This window comes from Manis pentadactyla, chromosome 3, assembly GCF_030020395.1.
Source record: "Manis pentadactyla isolate mManPen7 chromosome 3, mManPen7.hap1, whole genome shotgun sequence".
NCBI classification, from domain to species: Eukaryota; Metazoa; Chordata; class Mammalia; order Pholidota; family Manidae; genus Manis; species Manis pentadactyla.
Window position 1 is genome coordinate 88,395,435 of NC_080021.1, and position 25,653 is coordinate 88,421,087.

General features: G+C 37.4%; 2 protein-coding genes across 4 annotated transcripts in view; one reads left to right on the forward strand and one right to left on the reverse strand.

Annotated features, from left to right (window-relative positions):
- PRKDC (protein kinase, DNA-activated, catalytic subunit) overlaps positions 1-25,653 on the forward strand; it is a 214,933-nt gene that overhangs the window by 43,619 nt on the left and 145,661 nt on the right. For all 3 annotated transcript variants that reach the window (XR_005032648.2, XM_036925479.2, XM_057498091.1), the window contains exons 25-30: positions 1,024-1,176; positions 4,594-4,701; positions 6,751-6,977; positions 22,426-22,520; positions 24,015-24,114; positions 25,276-25,409. Coding sequence is in view for 2 of the 3 variants with exons in the window: in XM_036925479.2 (XP_036781374.2) it covers positions 1,024-1,176; positions 4,594-4,701; positions 6,751-6,977; positions 22,426-22,520; positions 24,015-24,114; positions 25,276-25,409 (817 nt within the window). In the remaining variant the exon portion in view is untranslated. The remainder of the gene's footprint in view (positions 1-1,023; positions 1,177-4,593; positions 4,702-6,750; positions 6,978-22,425; positions 22,521-24,014; positions 24,115-25,275; positions 25,410-25,653) is intronic.
- Positions 14,983-17,412, reverse strand: LOC118932202 (leucine-rich repeat and coiled-coil domain-containing protein 1-like). Its single transcript, XM_036925482.2, is given in 2 exon segments — positions 14,983-15,802; positions 15,804-17,412. Coding segments are annotated over 2 exon segments (1,962 nt in total). The 5' UTR covers positions 17,165-17,412; the 3' UTR covers positions 14,983-15,201.

A 25,653-nucleotide genomic window follows, 5' to 3' on the forward strand; every position in this document is an offset into this window, starting at 1 on the left:
TTTTGTTCTGCTGATAGTGTCCTTTGCTGTACAGAAGGTTTTTAGCATGATGTAGTCCCATTTGTTCATTTTTGCTTTTGTTTCCCTTGCCCAAAGAGATGCATTCAGGAAAAAGTTGCTCAAATTTATGTTCAAGAGATTTTTGCCTATGTTTTCTTCTAAGAATTTTATGGTTTCATGACTTACATTCATGTCTCTGATACATTTTGAGTTTACTTTTGTGTATGGAGTTAGACAATAATCGAGTTTCATTCTCTTGCATGTAGCTGTCCAGTTTTGCCAAAACCAGTTGTTGAAGAGGCTGTCATTTCCCCATTGTATATCCATGGCTCCTTTATCATATATTAATTGACCATATATGTTTGTATTTATATCTGGGCTCTCTATTCTGTTCATAGAGTATATTATTTTTAAGAAATACGTTAGGAAATTTATAATGTATTTCAGCCATTCCAGTATCATTAATTTTGCATTTTCTGTACTATAGTAATTGGAAGAGTAACCAATTATCAGAAGTAGATGTCATTGATAAATGAAAACTAAATTTAAATCATCTTAATAGATAATAACTTGGCAAAATATTAATTTGCCAAAAACTCTTAATATAAATGTAGTGCAAAGGGCATTTAAAAGTGATTTTCAGTTTGTGCTCAATTATCTTCTCAACCTGGAAGGTTAGAAACAATCTAGTTTTTTTTTTGTAATTTGTAAATTTCCAAAATGCTTAGAAAGTATATTTAGTGTAAATTTGATAACAAATGAAGCAAGTTCTGTAATATGGTAAGCATTGAAATATATTTCTTATGAATGTATTAGTCCCAATATCTAAATCTTTTTAATGTCAATTCTTAACTCTTCGGTATAACACTTCTATTATAGAAATGTTAACTTTATTCAAGAAGTGCCATTTTCAGTTAATTTACATTTGGGTATATATGGGTTATCTGCTACAAAAGTTTCTCTTTTTAAAGGGCTATACTGAGTAACATTTCAAAATATTCTTGAACTCCTGGACTGTTTTAGGTTGCAGCTTGTGAACTTTTACATAGCATGGTTATGTTCATGTTGGGAAAAGCCACTCAAATGCCTGAAAGTGGTCAGGGTTTCCCTCCCATGTACCAGCTCTATAAGCGAACTTTTCCTGTGCTACTTCGCCTTGCATGTGATGTTGATCAGGTAAGTGAATGATTTTGAATCTGACATGGTTGTGAAACTTAAAAAGAAGTTGTTCTTTCTAGTTCATTGATCATCAAAGATTGCTGTACCTGTTGAGCTTTAAAAAATACTGCTGCCTAGCTGCTACCCTTCAGACTCTGATTTAATTCCTCAAGGATCTGACCTGGGGATCAGGACTTATAAAAGCTCTCCAGGTGATTTTTAATGTGGCACAAAGTTTGGGAATGAATCTCTGATCTGAGAGTCTTGGCATATAAAGCTGAATTAGCAGTCACCCCTCTTGTGCAGGGACTCACAGTCTTTCGATGAATGAAGGAGATAAGTAGCATGGCCAATAGTCATGGGAAGATTGGGCATGTTGGCAAATGGTCTCTTCCTCATGACTATGGACAAATTTCCATTGCTGTAAAGAAGCAGAAAAAAACAATTCTTTGTTTATGCAGCTAGCATAACCCTGATATCAGGTTGCACAGACACAAAATAAAACCAACTGAAAATCTCATTTAGAAATATACGTGGAAACTTCTTCAATATATATGAATAAATACAATTCAGCATTGTATTAAGGTGTGCGATAATTGAATAGGATTTTTGGTTAAAACTTGAAAACTTATCATAGTAATAGATTTTAGAAGCAGTGATTCTCTTCATGGAAGCCTAAGAGGCATTTATTCTCGTGAACTTGGAACAGTTTAATATTATCTGTAACACAATAAAGAACGTCTCCTTGCATGTCACAGCCAAGTCAGGAAGCACAATGCTGCCCGCGCTGCAGCCGGTGGATGCGGGGCTGAGCAGTGACCCGGCCTTCTCACCACCTTCCAGCACCACCCAGAGCAGTGCTGTGGTTTGGAGTGGTTGCCCAGTACAGCTTCACTTACATTTAACTAGTTATTTGCACTGGTTGGTATCTGGGCTCTGAGTTCCCCAAGGACAGGGACATTAGGAAGGAAGGAAAAAGATTGTTATTTTAAATATTTTTTTTTAAATCTGGAAAGCCAAGGAGTATGAACTGATAAACTCCTAGCTCTCTGTAAAAGCACATTTTTACAAATGTATATATATATTTTGTCTTAGTTGTAAAAAGTAGGATCATTGCATTCAAAAACACTTTCTTTTATGTTCAAATGTTATTTCTGCTATCACTACATTATAGGCATCCTTCCAGGGTTTACCATAAAGTTTGCATAGAAAGGGAGATTTTCCTACAGGACATTGAAGGCAGATAAATAGAAAAACAATGTTAATATATTGATAGTTTTGACTTTATAAAGTTTAAAACTACTGAATGGAACAAAATCCACAATTTTAATGTATGTATAATGTGGAAAACATCATTTGCAACATTCTATTGAAGATAAAAGATTTAAACATGGGCAAATGGATAAATAACAAAAATAGGCAGATCATAAAATGAAATATGTATGGTCAATGAAATATATTCTAAAATATTCAACCTTTTTAGTAAAGAAAATTCAAATTGAAATGGTATTGTTTGCAGCTATTGTCAAGTATTTTAAAAAGTGATAATATCTAGTTTTGTCAAGCCTGTAGAGAAAGGGCCCTGTGAGGAATGACTGGTGGGGTGTGGACTGGCACAGGCTCTTTGTAGGCAGAGCAAAAGACTTGGTGCCCTGTAGCGTGTCCAGTGATTTCATTACTGGAGATGTGCTCAGAGTAGTGTACTTTCCACTGTGATGTCTTTATAATAGACATAAATTAGAAATGCCTGTGTTTCTAATAGGATTGGGATAATGGTATGTCCATATATGAGATACAAGACAGTTGATAAAAATACTGATATAGGTTATGTATTTATATGAAAAATACTCAGAATTAAGAGGAAAAGGGGTTATAAATATGTATATTTATTTTTATACACATGAATATAACATTTTAAATGTGTATAAATAAAATATTTTGAAAGTTAACTGGTTACTTTTGGGATGTAGACATGTAGAGGATAGTTTTCTACATTTTCTACAATTTCTATAAGGGAGTGTGTATCTATATATATATACTCATATATATAGATACACACACACATATACAAATCATTTATTTACTAGAGATAAAGCAGTATTTATTCTTTTGGGAAAAAAAAACAACAGTGATGCTTTAAGACCAGGTTAAGCTCCCAAACTGAAAGGTAAGACCCCTTTACTTTGATTAATCCTAAAAATTGTTTCAAAGATTCGAAAGATGCTCTTTTGGAGAAAAATATCCAGGTGCAAGGACTGTGTTTTAGGTAGTGTGAATTCTGATACATTTTACATGATTTTTAACAGCGTACAAGCCAAGGAGCTTCATTCTTGAACGTAGTATCATTGTGAAGATGAAACTCCCTTGGATTTCTCAGGGCTCCTCTAGGAGCCCTAGTTTTATGAGACACAGAAATGATAAAGATACAAAGGGAATGTTTGCCTTTTCTGCTATGACAAACATTTTATTCTTCATATGTAATGAGGATTAGATGTGTAACCATTTGTCTAGGTAATTGCTCTGTTCCAGAAGGATAATAAAACTTGTCTCCCCAAAATGATCCCATAGTCACAGTGGACTGGGGCACTAGGTTAAGCTCCCAAACTGAGGGAGTTTTCTACATTTTCTACAATTTCTATAAGGGTGTGTGTATCTATATATACCCTTATATATATAGATACACACACACATATACAAATCATTTATTTACTGCTACAAAAGTTTCTCTTTTTAAAGGGCTATACTGAGTAACATTTCAAAATATTGAAAACAGAAGCAGAAAAACAAGCACTGTATTCCTGGGAATTTCCTTTCAGAAGGGAGGAGACACCCTGGATTGTAAAAGTGGAGACCTAAGGGCTCTCTGGCCTCCAAAAGACGCTTTTTTTGCAAAAGGTTACAGTGGGAACTCAGTAGTAAGGATTTTTCTATCCCATCCCATCTCTGAGGATTAAAGGTTTTTTTTCCCTCCTTTGGCAGGGTGGAAAAGCTGCCTCTTCTCCAGTGTATCTTCTATGACACAGGCTTTGAAGTTTGAGGCATAGGACATTGATCTGGCTTTCCTTTTGTGAATGGGGGTGTAGGGAACCATACTGTCATTATTTGCTTTTTAGTTGAATAATGATAATGTCTCTGATCCACAGTACCCCATGTGCACATTCAGGATCAAATTAATAAAGATGAATATCTAAAAAAACAATGTTTAACCTAAATTGCCCTCCTAAATAAAGGAACAATAAGTCTTAGTATGCATGTTTTTCTTTGCTGGACTTAGGAGAGGATAGTTAGAACATGTTCATCAGAGAATTTAACTAGAAAAGGAAAGTAATAAAACCACACTAGTAATATTGCTTAACTTTTCCCTGACATTAAATGGAACTCTTTTCAATATAAAATTAACATGAAGAAAATAAACTAATGATGTTGTTTCCTCAGGTGACAAGGCAACTATATGAGCCACTAGTTATGCAGCTGATTCACTGGTTCACTAACAATAAGAAATTTGAAAGTCAGGACACTGTGGCCTTATTGGAAACAATATTGGTGAGTAATGGTTGATTCTCTTCCAATATTCTCATTGAGTAGTTACATTTGATCTATAGTTAGAATTTTAAGAAAAGTACCTGTTAAGACATCAAAATGTAGTATTTAGCTAGGTTATAGTTTTTTTTTTAATAATTGGTGAAATGGCATTTAATAGACAGTATACCATATTTATTTGATACTTTTAAATATCTGCAAGCAGTCATGTTCTGTTCTCTTTTGGGCATATGGTTACAAATTTGGCAGATTTCACCTACATTAAGGCTCCATGCATGTGTATGTGTATAAGGAATGAGTGAATAAGCATGTTCTTGGACTTTTTTCAGAGTTGTAGTATCTTCTTTTTAAAAAAACATAATCGGGCTCTCTTGTCCCCTCCTGGCATGAGCCGGGAGCTCTGTCCTTTCACCTTATCTCTAAATAAAAGCCTTCACCTTGCTCTCCTAAAAAAAAAAAAAAAAAAAAAAAAAACATAATCTATAGTATATTAATTAACTAAGAGTAAAAGGATTTTTGAGCTTATCCACTTCTCTCCTGCATTCAGATTCAGCATCTCAAGAGCCCTAGAAACTCACCACTTAATAATAGAACCCTCCTCAGAGTGCAGAAGCCAAATTGGTAGGATTTGGTATTGATTCACTGAGGGCAGATACAGTGAGTCAGCTAAAGCCTGTCTTTTTTCACTTACTTTAATTTTCTGAACTTTTGTAAATAACTTTACATTTGATTCCTTTAAATGTCATCTTAATTGATTTTACGTATTATTTCAGCCAATAATTTTGTTTTAGGGTAGTGACGGATTGTGATTGTATCTATGCTTTAATTCCCTGCAGTGTCTACCAACAAATCCTGCCTATAATAAATACATTTAATTACATTTAACTTGTGGCTTATTTGTATTCAGACTTATTTATTCTAATGTTTCTGTTCTGAAGTTCCTGTCTTGTTTCTTCTCCCCTTTTGATGCTTGAAGGTAGCTTAAGTAAGGGCTTCAGAAAGAAGTCAGCTAAGGTAATGATTGTGTAAAATGAGAGTTGAGGAAAGAAAAGGTAAAGTCGGTACAACTCTCATGTGAAAAGAGTGTCCAAAGGCCTCCCAGTAAGAATTACTAATTCCCTAATGTTTATACATGCATTATTTACCTCTGCTCTGAGAAGCAGAAAATACCACCTCTTCACATTGCTGTGGTTTATTATCTTCTTGAATTCTAATTAGCACTGTAATCAAAGATTTTGCAAATGTTCGGGTAACACCCAGTAGGGCATCCAGCTAGGTAACTCTGAGAGGGAAAGGAGTGCTATTGATAACCACACACAGCATGTGTAACCAGGATCGTCCTGGGCAAACTGGAGCATAAGGTCACCCTACGTGCAATGCTCTGCTTTCTGCCCTAACAAGCCTTCTCACCCCCACCTCACACGATGCTGCCACGCAGTAATAACTAGGGATATTAGGCAGAAAGAAATCTCTTGTTTCAGTATTCAGTGTACTTTTTCAAGTTAAACTTTTTCTGTACAGATCTAAGAGAGAATTATACCCAGAGGAAAAAATAATTCAAATTTCCTTAGTGGTTTTTTCCAGGTATTTAGAGACTGCTTTGAGGGACTGTTTTAGCAAAAAGTTGTACTTTCAGAACCATACCTCCATATGCTTTTTCTTTATGGAGGATTCCAATTTCCTTGGAACTTAACATGGGTCTTACTCTCTTTAACCTTAATAAAGCATATGAGATACTGTTAAGAGGTTAAATCAACAACAGAAATTCTTAGTACCTATTTTGTTTCTTTGGGGAAAGAAAGACTATTTATTGTGTAGTTAAAGTATTGTTTCTTTTTTTCATGTATTTTTCAATTTCTTAATTTCTTTAGAAGAAAGTATTATCATGTCAAAAGGACACTGTTACTAGAATCTAGATTCTAGATAATCAGATTGGTTTCACTAGTGTTTATTTTTTTCTTGAATAGTGCTCTACAATTATTTTCATAATACACTCTATCTATGCTCAGAGGCAGACCATGGTATCAGTTTTCATTCTATACTTTGTTTCAGGATGGAATTGTGGATCCTGTTGACAGTACTTTAAGAGATTTTTGTGGTCGGTGTATTCGAGAATTCCTCAAATGGTCCATTAAGCAGACAACACCACAGCAGCAGGAAAAAAGTCCAGTGAACACCAAATCACTTTTCAAGCGACTATACAGCTTTGCACTTCACTCCAGTGCTTTCAAAAGGCTAGGAGCATCCCTTGCTTTTAATAACATCTACAGGGAATTCAGGTAAGCAAGCCACATGACAGAGAAGATTGGAAAGAAGTTCTTTAAATGTTTAGTAGTGATTTGAAAAGTGACTTGGTGTTTGTGCACCCATGTATTCATATATCAAGCTTTTAGTAGTATGTGCCAGATGCTTTGCTATTTTCTGGGGATCAAAAAGTGAATTAAAATACAGTTTGCATTCAAGAAGCTCAAAACTACTGAGAAATGCCTACAAACATAGCACAGCAGTCTTGTAAGCACAACAAAAGTCATAAAACAGGGTCTTCTGGAGCACAAGAGTATCTAACCTAGCTTGAATAGGTTAGGGAAGGTTTCCTGTAGCATTTGTGCTTGAGATGACAAAGTAAGAATGGGAATCAGCCAAAGTGACTCAGTCAGAGGGATGGAGCAGAGATAAGAAATAGGGTGGTGTATAAGGAGGTGAAAGCAGTTTACATTCCTGGACTGTGGAGCTTGAGGTTTGGAGGGACTGTACAGAGGCTGGCCAGGTCCTTGTCTGTGGCATGAAGAAACGTATGTTACTTCTGTGATGAACAGTCCCTGGAGCTGTGGGAGCAGGGAGCAGCAAGCTTGGGTTTCCTCCTAAGGGTCGCCTGCCAGTAGCTATATGGAGAGTGAGTCTGAAGTCCAGGACTAGAGTCCAAAGGAAAGATCATTATCCCTGACCTAAGGTGGTTGTAGTGTTTGTTGGTTCATATGTGCATTGCTTATTAAGGATATTATATACAAGGCACTGTGCCAAATGCTGTAGATATAAAGACATAACCCATTATGAGGGCTGCATTTAAAGTAGAGACATAGGTAATAATGAGTCACACAGATAAACATAAAACTTGTAGATGAAATTAGTGTTTTTAAGTGGTGGTACATAATGACTCAGCAGTCTTATCCTGAGGAACCTGATTATATGTGGTCAGATAACTTCTCCCAGAAATGGCAGTTGGGATAAAGATGAGTGGAGCACTGTAAAATAAGATAGATGATAAATTGACAGACAGACAGATGATAGATGGATGATGGTGCAATGGATGGGTAGTAATTTGTGTGTTTGTGTGTGTGTGTGTGTGTGTGTGTGTGTATGCACATACAAACACATTTGTATGAAAATTGATGAGAGTTTGAAGCCACTGTGGCTTTTTTTTTAGCTTTCTAAATTGTGAAACCTGTTTGTACAAAAGAGTGTTTAAAACATGTAAAATTGTCACTATTTGCAGATGACATGATCAATAAAAAACTAAACTGTTAGAACTAACAAACCAGTTCAGTAAACTTGGAGGGTACTAAATCAATATACAAAAATCTATTGCCATTTCTTTATACTAATAATGAACTTAAGAGAAATTAAGAAATGTGTTTACAATTGCATCAAAAAGAGTAAGATACCTAGGAATGAACCTAACCAAGGAGGTGAGATGGCACAAATAAATGAAAAGCTATGCCATGCTCAGGGAGTAGAGGAATAGATACTGTTAACATGTCCATACTACCCAAAGGAATAAAGAGATTCAATTCAATCTCAATCAAAATTCCATTGACTTTTTTAGAGATAGAAAAACAATCCTAAAATTTGTTGGAGCCACCAAAGACTCTAATTAGCCAAAGCAATCTTGAGAATGAAGAACAAAGCTGGAAGCATTACACCCCTGATTTCAAACTATTATCACAAAGCTGCAGTAATTAAAACACTACAGTATTGGCATAAAAATAGACACATATATCAGTGAAACAAAATTGAGAGCTTAGAAATAAACCCTTGCAAATACAGTCAATTAATTTATTACAGAGGAGCCAAGAATATACAGTGGGAAAAAGACAGCCACATGCAAAGGAATGAAATTGGACTGCTATCTTACACATACAAAAAAACTCAACTCAAAAAATGAATTAAAGTTTTGAATGAATGTAATACCTGAAACCATAAAACTCCTTGAAGAAACATAGGCAGAAAGCTACTTGATATCAGTCTGTAAATACACGATTTTTTTTGGATCTGACTCCAAAAGCAAAGGCAAGAAAATAAGAAATAAACAATTGGGACTACATCAAAACTTAAAAGCTTTTGCACAGCAAAGGATATAAAGAACTCATACAACTCATTAGCAAAAAAACAACCAATCCAAATAAAAAACGGGCAGAGGATCTGAACAGACACTTTTCCAAAGAAGAAATACAAATGACCAGCAGGCATATGAAAAATGCTCCATGTTTCTAATTATCAGGGAAATGCGAATCAAAACCACAGTGAGTTGTCACCTCACACCAGTTGGAATGGCCACTATCAAAAAGACAAGAAATAACATGTTGGCAGGGTTGTGGAGAAAAGGGAACCCTTCTATAGTGTTGGTGGGAGTGTCAGTTGGTGCAGTCACTGCAGAAAACACTATGGAGGTTCCTCAAAAAATTAAAAATAGAGTAACCATGTGATCCAGCAAGTCAACTTAAGAGTATTTATCCAGAGGAGATGAAAACACTAACTTGAAAAGATACATATACATCTATGTTTATTGCAACATTATTTACAATATTTAAGACATTAGGTATCCACAAATGGATGAAGATATGCTACATATAAGGTACATATAAATAATTCAGATATTAAAAAAGGAGGAAGGAAATTTTGCCATTTGCAACAACATGTGAAATAAGACAGAAGAAAGACAAATACTATTTGATCTCACTTACGTGTGAATTTAAAAATGAAGCCTAGGTCATAGATAAAGAGAACAGATTGGTGGTTGTCACAGGTAATGGGCAGTGGCTGAAATGGGTAAAGGGGGTCAAAGGTACAAACCTCCAGTTACAAGGTAAATAAGTTAGAGGATGGAATGTACAGCATGATGACTAGTTAATACTGTATTTCATATTTGAAAATTGCTAAGAGAGTACATCTTTAGTTTTCATCAAAAGAAAATAGCTTTTTATAACTATGGTGACATATAAACAGACTTACTGTGTGGTCATTTTGCAAGCTACAGTTGAACAACATGGGTTTGAACTGCACAGGTTCACTTATATGTAGAATTTTTTCAGTAAATATACTGGAAAATTTTTTGGAGAAATGCAACATTTTGAAAAAGCATTATATTTAGGTTACTTGTAAGAATATAGTATATAATACTTATACAGAAAATGTGTTAATTGGATTTTTTTTTTCTTTTTTAATTGAAGTTTGGTTGATGTAAAATCTTTTTATTTTATTTTTGGTATCATCTACAATTACATGAGGAACATTATGTTTGCTAGATTCCCCCCATCACCAAGTCCCCCTCACATACCCCATTACAGTCACTGTCCATCAGTGTAGTAAGATGCTGTAGAATCACGACCTGTCCTGTCTGTATTGTACAGCCCTCCCCATGCCCTCCCACATTATACATGCTAATCATAATGCCCCCTTTCTTCCCCCCCTGCACCCCCTTGTCCAGCCCTTCCCACCCATCCTTCCCAGTTCCTTTCCCTTTGGTAACTATTAGTCCATTCTTGGGTTCTGTGAGTCTGCTGCTGTTTTGCTACTTCAGTTTTTTTCTTTGTTCTTATACTCCACAGATGAGTGAAATCATTTGGTACTTGTCTTTCTCTGCCTGGCTTATTTCACTGAGCATAATACCCACTAGCTCCATCCATGTTGTTGCAAATGGTAGGATTTCTTTTCTTCTTATGGCTGAGTAATATTCCATTGTGTATATGTACCACATCTTCTTTATCCATTCATCTACTGATGGACACTTAGGTTGCTTCCATTTCTTGGCTTTTGTAAATAGTGCTGCAATAAACATAGGGGTGCATCTGTCTATTTCAAACTGGGCTGCTGCATACTTATGGTAAATTCCTAGAAATGGAATTCCTGGGTCAAATGGTATTTCTATTTTTGAGCTTTTTGAGGAACCTCCATACTGCTTTCCACAATGGTTGAACTAATTTACATTCCCACCAGCAGTGTAGGAGGGTTCCCCTTTCTCCACAACCTCGCCAACATTTGTTGTTGTTTGTCTTTTGGATGGTGGTGATCCTTATTGGTGTGAGGTGATATCTCACTGTGGTTTTAATTTGCATTTCTCTGATGACTAGCGATGTGGAGCATCTTTTCATGTGTCTGTTGGCCATGTGAATTTCTTCTTTGGAGAACTGTCTGTTCAGCTCCTCTGCCCATTTTTTAATTGGATTGTTTGCTTTTTGTTTGCTGAGGTGTGTGAGCTCTTCATATATTTTGGATGTCAACGATTTATCAGATCTCTCATTTATGAATATATTCTCCCATACTGTAGGATGCCTTTTTGTTCTATTGGCAGTGTCCTTTGCTGTACAGAAGCTTTTCAGCTTGATACAGTCCCACTTGTTAATTTTTGCTCTTGTTTCCCTTGCCCGGGGAGATATGTTCATGAAGAAGTCGCTCATGTTTATGTCCAAGAGATTTTTGCCTATGTTTTTTTCTAAGAGTTTTATGGTTTCATGACTTATATTCAGGTCTTTGATCCATTTCAAATTTACTTTTGTGTATGGGGTTAGACAGTGATCCAGTTTCATTCTCTTACATGTAGCTGCCCCATTTTGCCAACACCAACTGTTGAAGAGGCTGTCATTTCCCCATTTTATGTCCATGGCTCCTTTATCGTATATTAATTGACCATGTATGTTTGGGTTAATGTCTGGAGTCTCTATTCTGTTCCACGGATCTGTGGCTCTGTTCTTGTGCCAGTACCAAATTGTCTTGATTACTGGACTTTAGGGTTTTTTATGTAATATATCATGTCATCTGCATATAGTGACAGTTTGACTTCTTTACCAATCTGGATGCCTTGTATTTCTTTGTTTTGTCTGATAGCCGTGGCTAGGACCTCCAGTATTATGTTGAATAGAAGTGGGGAAAGTGGGCATCCCTGTCATGTTCCCGATCTTAGAGGAAAAGCTTTTAGCTTCTCTCTGTTAAGTATGACGTTGGCAGTGTGTTTGTCATATATGGCCTTTATTATGTTGAGGTACTTGCCCTCTATACCCATTTTGTTGAGAGTTTTTATCATGAATGGATGTTGAATTTTGTCGAATGCTTTTTCAGTGTCTATGGAGATGATCATGTGGTTTTTGTCCTCTGTGGCCTTAGTTATTTGCTGTCTGGTGGATGTGTCCTTTGGATTGAGTGGTGTGTTGAAATCTCCTAGAACGAATGCATTGGTTTGTATTTATTTCCTCCTTTAATTCTTTTAGTATTTGTTTCAGATATGTTGGTGCTCCTGTATTGGGTGCATATATATTTAGAATGGTTATATTCTCTTGTAGGACTGTCCCCTTTACCATTATGTAATGTCCTTCCTTATCTCTTGTTACTTTCTTTGTTTTGAAGTCTGTTTTGTCTGATACCAGTACTGCAACACCTGCTTTTTTCTCCCTGTTGTTTGCATGAAACATCTTTTTCAATCCCTTCACTTTTATCTGTGTATGTCTTTGGGTTTGAGGTGAGTCTCTTGTAAGCAGCATATAGATGGGTCTTGCTTTTTTGTCCATTCTGTTACTCTGTGTCTTTTGTTTACTGTGTTCAGTCCATTTACATTTAGGGTGATTATTGAAAGATATGTACTTATTGCCATTGCAGGTTTTAGATTCGTGGTTACCAAAAGTTCAAGGGTAGCTTCTTTACTAAGTGTCTAACTTAACTCGCTTATTAAGGTATTATAAACACTGTCTGATGATTCTTTATTTCTCTCCCTTCTTATTCCTCCTCCATTCTTTATGTGTTAGGTGTTTTATTCTGTACTCTTTTTTGTTTCGAGTGCTTTTGTGAGTAGTTGATTTTATTTTTTGCCTTTAGTTAGTTTTTGGTTGGTCTGCTTTCTTTGGTGTGATTTTATTTTCTCTGGTGACATCTATTTAGCCTTAGGAGTGCTTCTGTCTAGAGCAGTCCCTTTGAAATATCCTGTAGAGGTGGTTTGTGGGAGGCAAGTTCCCTCAACTTTTGCTTGTCTGGGAATTGTTTAATCTCTCCTTCATATTGAAATGATAATCATGCTGGATACAGTATTCTTGGTTCAAGGCCCTTCTGTTTCATTGCAGTAAATATATCATGCCATTCTCTGCTGGCCTGTAAGGTTTCTGCTGAGAAGTCTGATGATAGCCTGATGGGTTTTCCTTTGTAGGTGATCATTTTTCTCTCTTTGGCTGCCTTTAATACTCTGTCCTTGTCCTTGATCTTTGCCATTTTAATTCTTATGTGTCTTGGTGTTGTCTTCCTTGGGTTCCCTGTGTAGGGAGTTCTGTGGCCTCCATGTTCTAAGAGACTATTTCCTCCCCTAGTTTGGCGAAGTTTTCAGCAGTGATTTCTTCAAAGACCTTTGTATCCCTTTCTCTCTCTCTTCTTCTGGTACCCCTATAATGTGAATATTATTGCATTTGGATTCATCATACAGTTCTCTTAATGTTCTTTCATTCCTGGAGATCCTTTTATCTCTCTCCACCTCAGCTTCTCTGATTTCTATTCCATTAATGGTCTCCTGCACGTCATCCAGTCTACTTTTAAGTCCTTCCAGAGTTTGTTTTATTTCTGTATTCTTTCTCCTAACTTGATCCTTTAGCTCTTGCATATTTCTCTGCAGATCCATCAGCATGGTTATAACCTTTATTTTGAATTCTTTTTCAGGAAGATGGGTTAAATCTATCTCCCCAGGTTCCCTCTCAGGAGTTGTCTGGGTAAGTCTGGACTGGATCAAATTCTTCTGCCTTTTCATGGTAATAGAGGTAGTCATAGGCAGTTGACGCATGTGTTGGTTGGGAGAACAATGTCCTGCACACAGGGAGCAGCTTCTGGTTTTATTTCCTGAGTTGCCGCAGGTGCGGCAGCCATCGGGGTAGTCCAGAGCCCCGTGGGGATAGGCCTGTGCACTGGGTGTGGTCTCCTGCGAGAACAGCAACCTTTCGTGCCCTGTCCTGGCTTCCTCTGTCTGTGCTGGGCTGCCGTGCACCGGCACGGCCTCTGAGTATGGCCCGGGAGCTGCGGAGGAGGCTCTGGGCAGTTGCTGCGGGCATGGCTGCTCCCCTGCTATGGCGTGGCCACACTGGTGGAGAATGGATGGGAGGCTGTTTATCGCCATGAGGTGCTTCAGAGCTGCACTGTTGCCCAAGCGATTAGGGTGCCGGGATTCCCAGGTGCTAGGCTGAGTGTGCCAGGATGCTGCCATCCAGTTGTGAGGCCCCTTGTTCCTTTAAGACTTTCTAAAAGCACTCAGGTTTCCTTTGTCCCAGGGGAGCCGGCTGTGGGGACCTGCTCGCAGATTTTACTGTTTCGTTACCCTAATATCCGGCACACCACACAGTGTGTATCTGCGCTCCTGGTGCAGATGACTAGGGCTAGGTATTTAGCAGTCCTGGGCTCCTTCTCCCTCCCTGCCCCTACTCCTTTCCTCCTGCCGGGGAGCTGGGGTGGCACGGGGTGCTCGTGTCCTGCCAGCCCGCGGCTTGTATCTTACCCTCTTCATTGAGGTGCTGAGTTCTCGCAGGTGTAGATGTAGCCTGGCTGTTGTACTGTATCTTCTGGTCTCTCTTTTAGGATTAGTTGTATTTGTTGTATTTTCAAAAATATATATGGTTTTGGGAGGAGATTTCTGCTGCCCTACTCACGCCACCATCTTGGCTTCTCCCATCCCTTTAAGACTTTTTTTTTTTTTTTTACAAAACCTTAAATGTAATTTTTAATGAAAAACTCATGTGCATAAAAAGGAGTCATTGAGTGATGTGGACATAGCTAAATATGCTTTCTCAAGAATGCCACATCTCATCAGATTTCAATACTTTTGGCTATAATTAAGAAAATTTTAAAAGAATGGATCTACATCAACTAAAGGACAACCAATAAATATAATTAGTTCTTCACCAACACAATAAGGTAATAACAATGATTAAAGTATTTTCCCTCATAGAGTCCAATACTAATCTTAATTTTCATTTACATATCTGTAGGCAAATGTGTAATTACCAAACAATGTATAAGCACAGAAATAAGAAAGTGTCTTAAGTCTAGTTATTTTGATAGGGATTTCTAATAAACACTATTTCAACAATTTATTATAAAAACCTGCATATACAATAAATACTTGATCAAAAGCCTTTTTAAAAATAAAATCAGAATGAAATGTGTAGAAAGAGATATTTCAAAAATGTAGCAGTTCCTACTATTAAAGTATTTAATCATTTTTACAGTATGTCTGGTCTATTTCAATTTAATTCATTCTCAGAACCATCACATTTCTTGCTGAATTTCACTTAAAGCAAAAGCAAGTTGCTTAATTTTTTCTTCCATTGCTTTTTTGTTCTTACATGTTTCTTCCAGAAGACCACGCATTTCTTCTTCAACTTGATATACCTTTAAATTTGCAGAATCAATACATTTCTGCTTATCATTTGCCAGATGTATTATTTCAACTTGATGAGCCTCAATAATTGCATCAACTTGTTTTTTAAAGGCATCTTCCATACTATGAAGCTTTTCCATTGCATCCTTTTGTAATTCAATACTTTTGTCTCTTTCGGCCTTAAGTTTCCTTTCCTTGTTTTCAAATTTTTCTTTCACTTCTTTTACTTGCATTTCAAGATGACATAGAAGTTCTCCTTTATCGTGCCACTTCTGATTAAGTGTACTGTAAGCTTTTCTAATTTCTTCAAGTTCTAATTCCTTTACTTTCAATTGCTGTTTTAGTTTTTCTCTTCTTTCACTGTGTCTTTCTAGTTTTTCAATTATGTCACCCAGTTGTAAGGATTTTTCATCAAGTTGTTCTTGAGTACATTTTTGTATTTCAGTGATCTTTTCTTGTAATATTTTGATTTGTTCCTCTCTTTCCCGTACAGACTCTTAATTTTCCAATTGTTTCTGTTTGGTCTTCTATAATTTTGCACTTAATTCTTAATGTATCATTATCACGTTCACTTGCCTTTCTCAGAGACTCATTCTCTTTGCGTAAACTTTCAATTTGAGCCTCTAGTTGCCCACGGTTTTGGGCTATTGAAGATCCCTGTTGTGCCAGCTCAAGTCCCAATACTTTTCTTTCTGTTCTTAAACCATAAATTAGTGATTCCTTGGCTGCTAGCTCAGAAATAAGCTGGACTTTTTCATGCTTGAGCAGTTCTATTTGAATACTCTTCTGCTTGTCATCTTCGATCAAAATTTCAAGGGTATTGATTTGATGCTGTAAATTTGCTGCTGTTTTCTGTTTCAATTTGGAAACTTGTGCAAGTTTTGTTTTTTGTTCCTTCACCATACAGGTCAGATCTTTAATTAAAGAAGAAGACTCATTTTCTTTTTGTTGAGCTGAAGTAAGAGCATGCTTGCTCTTTGCTAACTCAGTTGCAACATTTTCAAAACCATCTTTAACATCTTTAAATCTTCTGGCTTCAATGGTTAAAGCAAAACGGAACTCATTTTCTAAATCCATAAGCTGTTGGTTTAATGCATCAATTTTTTCTTGATATTCTTTTATATCTTGCTCATTCTTTCGCTCTTGTTTAGCTATTTCTTTAGCTAAGGCTTCCTGGAACTCAGCATCACTAAAAAACCCCTTTCTTTCAATTTCTTTCCTGTGTTCTTGTTCCTTCAATGCAAGTTGTTCATGAAGCTGTTGTACTTGTTCCTTTTCTTCATAAAGGGAAGTTTTAAGTAAGTTTATTTCTGCATCAGCAGCGGCAGCTTTGAGTTCCACCTCTTGAATAAGTCGCATCTGTGCTGCTTGCTGTTGCCCTTTTTGCCTCTCCATTTTTTCTAATGCTTTTTCTAGAGTTTGTAAGTGACTAATGTGATCCTCTTGCTCATCACTTGCTTTAATTAATTCAATAGTTAGTTTTTTTATTTCATTTTGAAGTTTGTGAACCATAACTTCCAGTTGTACTTTCGAATTTCTCTCTTTAAAAAAAATAATTTCCTTTAGCCTATCTATGGAAACTACAGCCAGACTGTGAATATCTTTTTTCTCATATGTATGTTTATGCAGTTTATCGATATAATCCATAAGTTTCTTTTCAGATTGTTCAGCTTTCCATCTCTTCTCTCTCTCTTGGTCTAGTTGTTCAACAAGTGTCCGGTAAGTGGTGTCTTCTGAGCTACTGTTGTTTACTTTAATTATTTCAGTCTTCTGCTCTTCTGATTCTTCTAATATATTACAGTTTGCTAAAGGTGATCTTACATACAATTCTTTGAAGAAAGGTTGTTTCATTTTCCGATTAGAACTTATAAAAGGGTTGTTATTTCTACTATGATGCTTAACTGTGCGAACAGTTCTGGAATAATATGGGATTTTTGATCTTCGAGGAATTTTTCTATTGCATTTTTTCCTGTTTCCACAGTCACTTTCAGAAGTCACATCTGTGTCTTTTTTTGGTCTAAGATCTTTCTCAGGAACATCATGTATTAAAGAATTAGAACTTTAATGGTGAAATAGAGAATGCTCTTCTCTTAAGATCAGGAATAAGGTAAAGGTGCCCACTGTCACCATTTCTCTTCAGCATTGCACTGGAGATCCTAGTTCATTGAGCTGTAAAATCTGATCATCTAACTTATTAAGTTTCATCTCATTTTGAAAAACATTTTCATGAGTAACCTTCTCTGGCTCGGAAGATGGACAGACAGATATAAAGGATGTCAAATCAGCACATGCTGGTGTACTCGCACACTGATCCAAGGGGGCTAGCTCATTGACAGGAGGTGTTAGTAGTGGCAGACTATCAATGATCTCATCTTCACTTATATTAAGGGGAGAATCAGAAGAAACTAAATTATCCAAAAGACCTTCTAAGCACTGTAGACGTGATGAATTTATTTCTGACAAATTTACTGGTTCACCAAATATGTTCTTGCAATCTAGTATTCTCAGCTGTGGCAAAGTCTGGAGCATAATTGCTCTGTACCCTGGTAAATAACAGACAGGATTATCCTCTCCATTTTTCTCCAAAGTAAGATGAGTTAAGAAGTGCAATCCTACCACACATCGAAGTAAGTGATGGATACCATCTATACAATTACTATGTAGATCAATATATCTAAGTTTATGTTTAATTCCATGAAGGGGTATCAAGCCATTACATTTCTCAGTCCTTGTTCCATGTTACTGGTTCTTCTTATACTTCAACTTCAGAGTGCCCTGGGCTCATTCCTGGTCCCAATTTTCTATCTACGTGCTCTCCAGAATCTCCTGGTTTCATAGGTATTAAATACCATCGATGTGCCAAATCTCCACCTCCAATCATGATGTCCCACCACAAAACACTAAGATCATTTACGTGGTTATAAGATAAATTCAGTCTAGTCAGATTAATTAGTGCTTCAAGTCCTCCGCAGGCCTTTGTCCATGAAGCACAGATCCCCGCAGCTGCTGTCGCCGTCCTTATTGTCGACTTCCGCCCGCACCGGCGCCTCCATGGCACCGGCGACGGGGAGCCGGGTGTTAACCGGCGCCCAGCGCGGGATCCGTGGGCCCGGAACACGCCTCCCCTGTGCGCGGAAGTCGGCCCCGAGGGGCCCTTTAAGACTTTTAAAGTGACTGCTTTTCTTTTGTCCCAAGGCAGCAGGCTGTGCGAACCTGTTCGCAGTCTCAGTCTCGGATTTTGCTTTTGCTCCTCTAGTATCCACTGCACCATATCATGTGTGTCTGTTCTCCCAGGGCAGATTACTAGGGCTGGTTATTTAGCAGTCCTGTGCTTCTACTCCCTTCCCACTCTGATTCTTTTCCTCCTGCTGGTGAGCTGGGGTGGGGGGAGTGCTCTGGTCCCGCCAGTCACGGGTTTGTAGCTTACCCTTTTCCATGAGATACTGGGTTCTTGCAGATGTATCCTGGCTGGTGTACTGTATCTTCTGGTCACTGTTGGAAATAGTTGTATTTGCTGTATTTTCAAAATATGTATGGGTTTGGGAGGATATTTCCAACACCCTACTCATGCCGCCATCTTGAGAATCTCTCTTAATTGACTGTTTATGTTATTTTAAATCTTCTGGTCAGTAGAAGACTAGTAGTTAAGTTTTGGGGGAATCAAAAGTCATACATGGATTCTGACTGGGGTGGGGGAGCTGGTGCCCCATACAATTGTTCAAGAGTCAACTGTATAGAGATTAAAGATCTAAATGTACAACATGAAACCATGAAACTCTTAGAAGAAACAGGCAAAATCTAATGAACATAAGGTTGTACAATTTTTTTGTGGACACATCTTCCCAGGCAATGGAAACAAAAGCAAAAATGAAGAAGTATGACTACATCAAACTGAAAAGCTTTTGTACATTGAAAGACACCATCAGCAGAACAAAAAGGCAACCTACAGTATGGGAGAATATATTGATAAATGATTAATCTGATAAGGGGTTAACATACAGAATATGTGAAGAACACATACATTTTGACACCAAAAAAACAAATAACCCAATTAAAAATTGGTTGAAAGACCTGAACAGACATTTTTCCAAAGAACACATACAGATGGCCAACAGGCAAATGAAAAGATGCTTCACATTGCTAATCAGCAGAGAAATGCAAATCAAAGCCATAATGAGATACCACCTCACACCAGTTAGAATGACCACTATCCAAAAGATAAGAAATTACAAGTGTTGAGAAGGATATGGAGAAAATGGAACCTTCCTACACTTCTGGTGGCAATGTAAATTGGTGCAGCCACTGTGGAAAGCAGTATGGAGGTTCCTCAGAAACCTCAAAATAGAAATACCATATGGCCCAGTAATTCCACTTCTAGGAATTTACCTGAAGAAAACAAAATCACTGATTCAAAAGATGTATGCACCCCTATGTTTATGTTTATTGCTGCATTATTTATAATAGCCAAGATAGGGAAGCAACCAAAATGTCCATCAATAGATTGAATGGGTAAAGAAGAGGTGGTACATATACACAATGGAATTTTATTCAGCCATCAAAACAGAGATCCGTTTTTGACAGCATGGGTAGAACTAGAGGGTATTATGATTAAGTGAAATAAGCCAAGTGGAGAAAGGCAAATACCATATGATTTCAGTTACTGTGGATTCTAAAAACAAAGCAAAACAAAATGAGAAAAATAGACTCATAGACATTGAGAAGTGACTGGTGGTTACCATTGTGGAGGGGCCAGGGTAAATGGGTGGGGAGGGTAGCGGGGATAAAGGAGTACAAAAATTCTCAGTCATAATAGAAGTTGTTCACAGGGATGGTAGAACAACATGGAGATAATAGCCAATGATTCTGTAATATTTTCCTATGTTAACAGCTAGTAATGCACTAGTTGGGGTGAGGATTTAGTAATGTGGGTAACTGGTGAACTGTGTTATATACTGTAAACTAAGATTGTGTATCAACTATACTTCAATTTTAAAAAGAGAGTCAGTTGTATAGAAATACTGAATCATTGTGTTGTATACCTGAAACTAACAGAATGTTATATGTCAATTATACCTTGATTAAAAAGAACAAAACTGTATGAAGTTTATAGAATAATAATAATAAAACAAGCTCCTGCATACTTAGCATCTAGGTTAAGAAACAGAGCCTCATCAATGTTTTACAACATTCCCTGTCCTGAGTTCATCATTCTCCTAACCTTTATGTTACTCTCTTCCTATTCTTTTTGTTCCATTATCTGTGTATGTACCCAAGTGGTGTACTCTTGTGTTTTAGAAAGGAGATGGCACAGGCATGGCTGTGTTGGGATGTCATTGTTCTCAGCGTTAGGTCAAGGATCCTGGCAGACTCTGCTGAATAGAGACTGGCTTCAGCTTCCCTGATTATAGGAGCCATTCCAAAGGATTCAATTGACAAGGGTACATCATTAGTCCTGGGCAGCAGAAGTCTCCAGAAATGGTGTGAGGTAGAATAACAGCCAATGTCTGGGAGAAATGCTGTGAGAGGGTGTACTGCCCTTTAATTTCTGCATCTATCTACTCTGTCTGTCAGGAGCGGGTCAAAGCAAAACTCTCCTGTGGGATTAAGGAGCACTGTATGCTGATCCAGGCTGAGCATGGACAGGGGAACTTCAAGCACCTGGTCGTGGGAGGCTGTGTTCAGAGAGGAATTGGGTCTTCTGGCCAGATTGAAAGTCCTTACTCCGGGGTCTTAGCTTGAGACAGCTGTCAACAATGTCTTTTTTGGGTGCTTGCTTTCCTGCTGTGACTGGCTCTCCCTGACTGCTCATAGGCTCCCTTTTCTTCTGTCCTGGGTTTGACCTGCTGTTTCCTTTCCCTGTTGTCTTCTTCCATGGATACTGTCATTTGTTGGACTACATTCCAAGTGGCTTTTTAAAAAAAGGTGCATAAGAGAGAAATTTTTTGAGACCTTGCATGTTGAATAATAGAAGTACAGTAAACTGTTTTGCATGCCTTTCTCCAGAAAGCACAGTTTTAGAGTATCATTTTGTCATGTCATTGCTCTACTTACACTTTAACTGGTTTTGGTTAAAGATAAAAACTACTGTACTTAGCCTGGCCTTCTAAGTCCCCCCCAAATTCCAGCTCCAGCTTTTGTAGTTTTATCACAAATTGCTCTTCCAAATGAACATTCTCTTCAAGCTTTGCCTGTTTGCTGGCTGACTTCTGTGATTTTCATTTTGTCCCATGTCTTTGCCCATATCCTGTATTTATTGGTAACATCCTTTATTTTCAGTGTCAGATCTAGGTGTGGGACACTGGGGGGAAGCAGCACTTGTAGAACCCTGGAGGCCCTGCTCCTCCTAGGATTCAGCTTTAAAAAATTTGAGGATGATAATCCTGCCAAATCAAACACCAGTTTGTATTTCCCAAGTCCCCCTGTCCTCTAGCACCTTGCTTCCGTTCCCAGGGTGGTGTGACCTGGCACTTCCTCACCCAGCTAGAACTTCCAATTCTTACTTTCCTCTGAGCTCCTATGAGACTTAGTGCCTATACCTGTCATTTTAGACTTAGTCATTGCTGTCTTGTGTTACTAAGGAACAAACGCTCATCAAGAGAGCTGGCCTCCCTTGGCCCACCCATGAGTTTACTCTGTATAAGGAGGTGATCCACAGGTATTGTTGACCGAGTTAACTATTTTCATGTACCAGATAATGTTTGTGAAAGGCTTAGCTGTACTTATTTTTGGATAGGTTGAGAGCTTTTAAATTTCCTTTATTTCAGTGGAACATGGATGTGGTGTAAGAGCTTTCCTACAATATTTCGTTTTAACGGGTATCGGAACAGTGTTCTGAGGTTAAGTGCTCTGAGCAATTGCACAGGTGGAGGAGAGGAGAGGTACTTGTGTGCAGAGAAGCAGCCAGTATTGCTTCTTTTGGTTGATGGGGTCTTTGGTCTGCTCTTAAGGAAGTCTTCTTTGAGAAGTATTTTAGGTTGTTTATATTTTAAAACATTGCAGCCATTTTTTAAAACAAATTTAGTTTATATATTCTTTAATGACATTACATTTTTTACTTCATCATTTCTGCTTATTATTTTTTTAGGTAAGTCTCAATAGTCTTTATTTTACAGGGAAGAAGAGGCTCTGGTAGAACAGTTTGTGTTTGAAGCCTTGGTTACATATATGGAAAGTCTGGCCTTAGCACATGCGGATGAGAAATCCTTAGGTAGGTCTTAACCAAGCTTAATTCTGTCTTACAGGTCTTGGAGAGCTTTTCCACTCAAGAGTTAAGCCTCCTAAAATGGTGTTTTCTTTTCTCATACCTTACATCTACAGCGATAAATGTGGTGGGGAGATATGCCCCCACCCCAGTGCTTCAGATCCAGTTTGTCAGAGCCTTTTCTGCCTTCCTCTTCTGATTCAGCATGTACACCTGGTGGCCACTGGGCTTGACCCCTGGCCTGTCAATGATCCTTACCAGGGAGGGTGTTATTGTGACACTCCAGTAAAGCTAGCTAGTTACTGTGATGACACAAAATGTGAAAATACATGGATTGCACAATACAGAGAAAACTGGATGTGGCCACTGTCTCGGAATTCATCAATGACAATATAGAAAGCAGAAAACAGGTCTCATTACAAGATTGTGATAAAGCTATTTTGACTATAATTAAGAAATAATAACAATACTAAGTCAGAAATAGGCTAAAGTAGGAAAGAGAGTAATAAGTGGTAGTCTCTGCAATTAAATTCTGCCCAGAAGCTGTTAGGAACATGCTTGGGTTTTTGAGCTGGAAGACTTCTTGGTGATCACACCAGTCAGTGTCAACTCATTGGGGCAAGGACCCAGGAATTGAACAGCTGAACTGGGTCACACAGCTGTGTGCTGGCAGAACTTCTCTTTCACTTACCCAGATTTTGGTTTCTGTTTATTTTTTTAAAAGACAGCTTGAGCTCTGTTATCCTTCATGTTGATAGCCTGCTATGGGCCAAAATGCTTAAGATTTAGTCCTTGCCATCAAACAAATTAAAATTGCTTTGTTTATCTCAACATCTTATATAGGTGAATTTTCTCGGTAAGTGAAACTTTACTCTTAAAAATCACTGTCACATTTAAACAGCATAGAAAGAAAACTTTTTTGGTAACAGAAGTCAAAGTTAGTTGCATAGGGCTCATTTCCTGAATAGCCCTAGACATCTGTAGTTTGTTTACTGTTTTATTTCTACACTCTTTTTTTATTCTACACTGGCTGTATTATTAAGCTGTGATGTAATTTAACCTACATAAAAGGAAGGGAGACCAAAGAACTTAACCCATTAAATAACAGCCTTAAATTGAGGGACCCAGGCTCTGGCCTGGTATGTTGTTTCATAATACCTGCAAAGTGTCTCCTCCTCCTCAAATCCATTGCGTGAAGCTGTGTGTTGCTGGCTGGGGGCTGGTGGAGCAGTCTCTCTTTAGGTGAGGTGGTTCTGTATGCACATGTGCACACATGTGTACCATGCTATCCTGCAGTCTTAAATATGGGCTTTGTTTTTTGTTTTGGACATGCAATGTAAGTCATTTACTTAAATTTTTTATTCTGCAGGATGAAAGGGTATTAGCTCTTTTGTAAACTTACCTTTTTAATTAAGAAAGTAGGCCAATAAACCTGTAAAAATAATTTATTAATAATAATCAGCTCTGTATCTCTGGAAATGTTTTTGTATTTGAAAACAGGTACAATTCAACAGTGTTGTGACGCCATTGACCACCTAAGACATATCATAGAAAAGAAGCACGTGTCTTTAAACAAAGAAAAACGACGACGTCGGCCACGGTAGGTTGATGCCACTTCCTTTTCCATTTTTCCCCCCAAAATATGAAACAAATTATCAGTAATAAAGAGGAATCCAGGAGGAAGAAGTACAGAGTTAATTTTCTAAACAAGGAATGTGTGGAAGTTTGAAGAGTCAGTTTTTCAAAGATATTAAAAAGCTTTGTGTTTGAGAAGTTAGAGGTTGGTTGGGTTAGTAGATACAATTTGAAAATTAGTTTTGTAACCAAGATCTTTATATTACTTGCACTAATTTTGAATACAGATTTTACATGGAGTTATTTGACTAGAATATGCATGAACTATTTTGAAATAAATTTGAAATATAAGAACTGAAATTATTGAAATAGTAGGATTTTAACAGACATGGAATTATAAAATTATGAAATGAAGCTGCTCAAAACCAAGGCCAATTATTGACCATTCTTTGCTTCTCATTTCCATCCCAGCAAGATGAGAATTCTTCATTTTCAGACAGTATGGGAGTGTGTGAACATCAGCCCCTCTGGATCTGGGGAGGGGGTAAGGGGAGCTCTGGTGTCTGCTGATGACTGTCATTCTGCAGAAGCATTGGCCCATATAGACTGGATATTAATATCTCCTCTGTTGCTTAAAAATTGATTCTTCCAGATTCTACCATTTACTTGTGACGTCTCTTTAGAGCATTGGTTCTCAAGCTTAAGCATTAATTGGAATTACTCGCAAGTCTAGTTACAACACAGGTTGCTGGGCCCTGCCCTCAGAATCTGATTTAGTAGTCTGGGGTGGGGTGAGAATTTCCATTTCTGCCAAGTTAACAGATAATACTGATGCTCCTGGTCAGGGACCACAATTTGAGAAGCGTTGTTTAAGATCTTAAACTCCCTTTTGTTATAAGGTACATTGAGAAGGGAACATGCGACTCCTTGCTGCTATTCTTTTAAAAATGCTTTTTAATTTTTTCCTGAATTAAAAAAAAAAAGGTAAGCAACATTTAAGACCTATTTAACTTGTGACATTTTGTTGTAGTCTAATGATAATACATGAAAAATAAATGGAATGCCTTTTAATGGGGTTTCTACATGTACCAGTGTGGCAAAATTGAGTACGATTTTCAGACTCTTGGGTCAGCTAAATGTAAAGTGTTGGGGTGTGTGTTAAATACAGTGTGTTGTCTTCATATAGAGGATTTCCACCTGCAGTATCACTGTGTTTACTGGATGTGGTCCGTTGGCTTTTAGCCCATTGTGGGAGGCCCCAGACAGAATGTCGACACAAATCCATAGAACTCTTTTACAAATTTGTTCCTCTATTGCCAGGTATTGTGATCTTTATTTCCTATTAATGATGGATTTTGCTTTTATCAATAGATAAGAGATGTGCACTTAAGTAAAATGTGATCTTTCTATGACTTAGGTGATTGTAACAATGTTTCTAATAAATACAAAAAATAAGCATATTCAGTAATTACAGATCATTTGTATGACAAGGGATAAATTATGGCTGTACATTTCTCAAAGATTAATAGAAGGAAAGAAAAAAATGCTATTTTGATATTAGTTA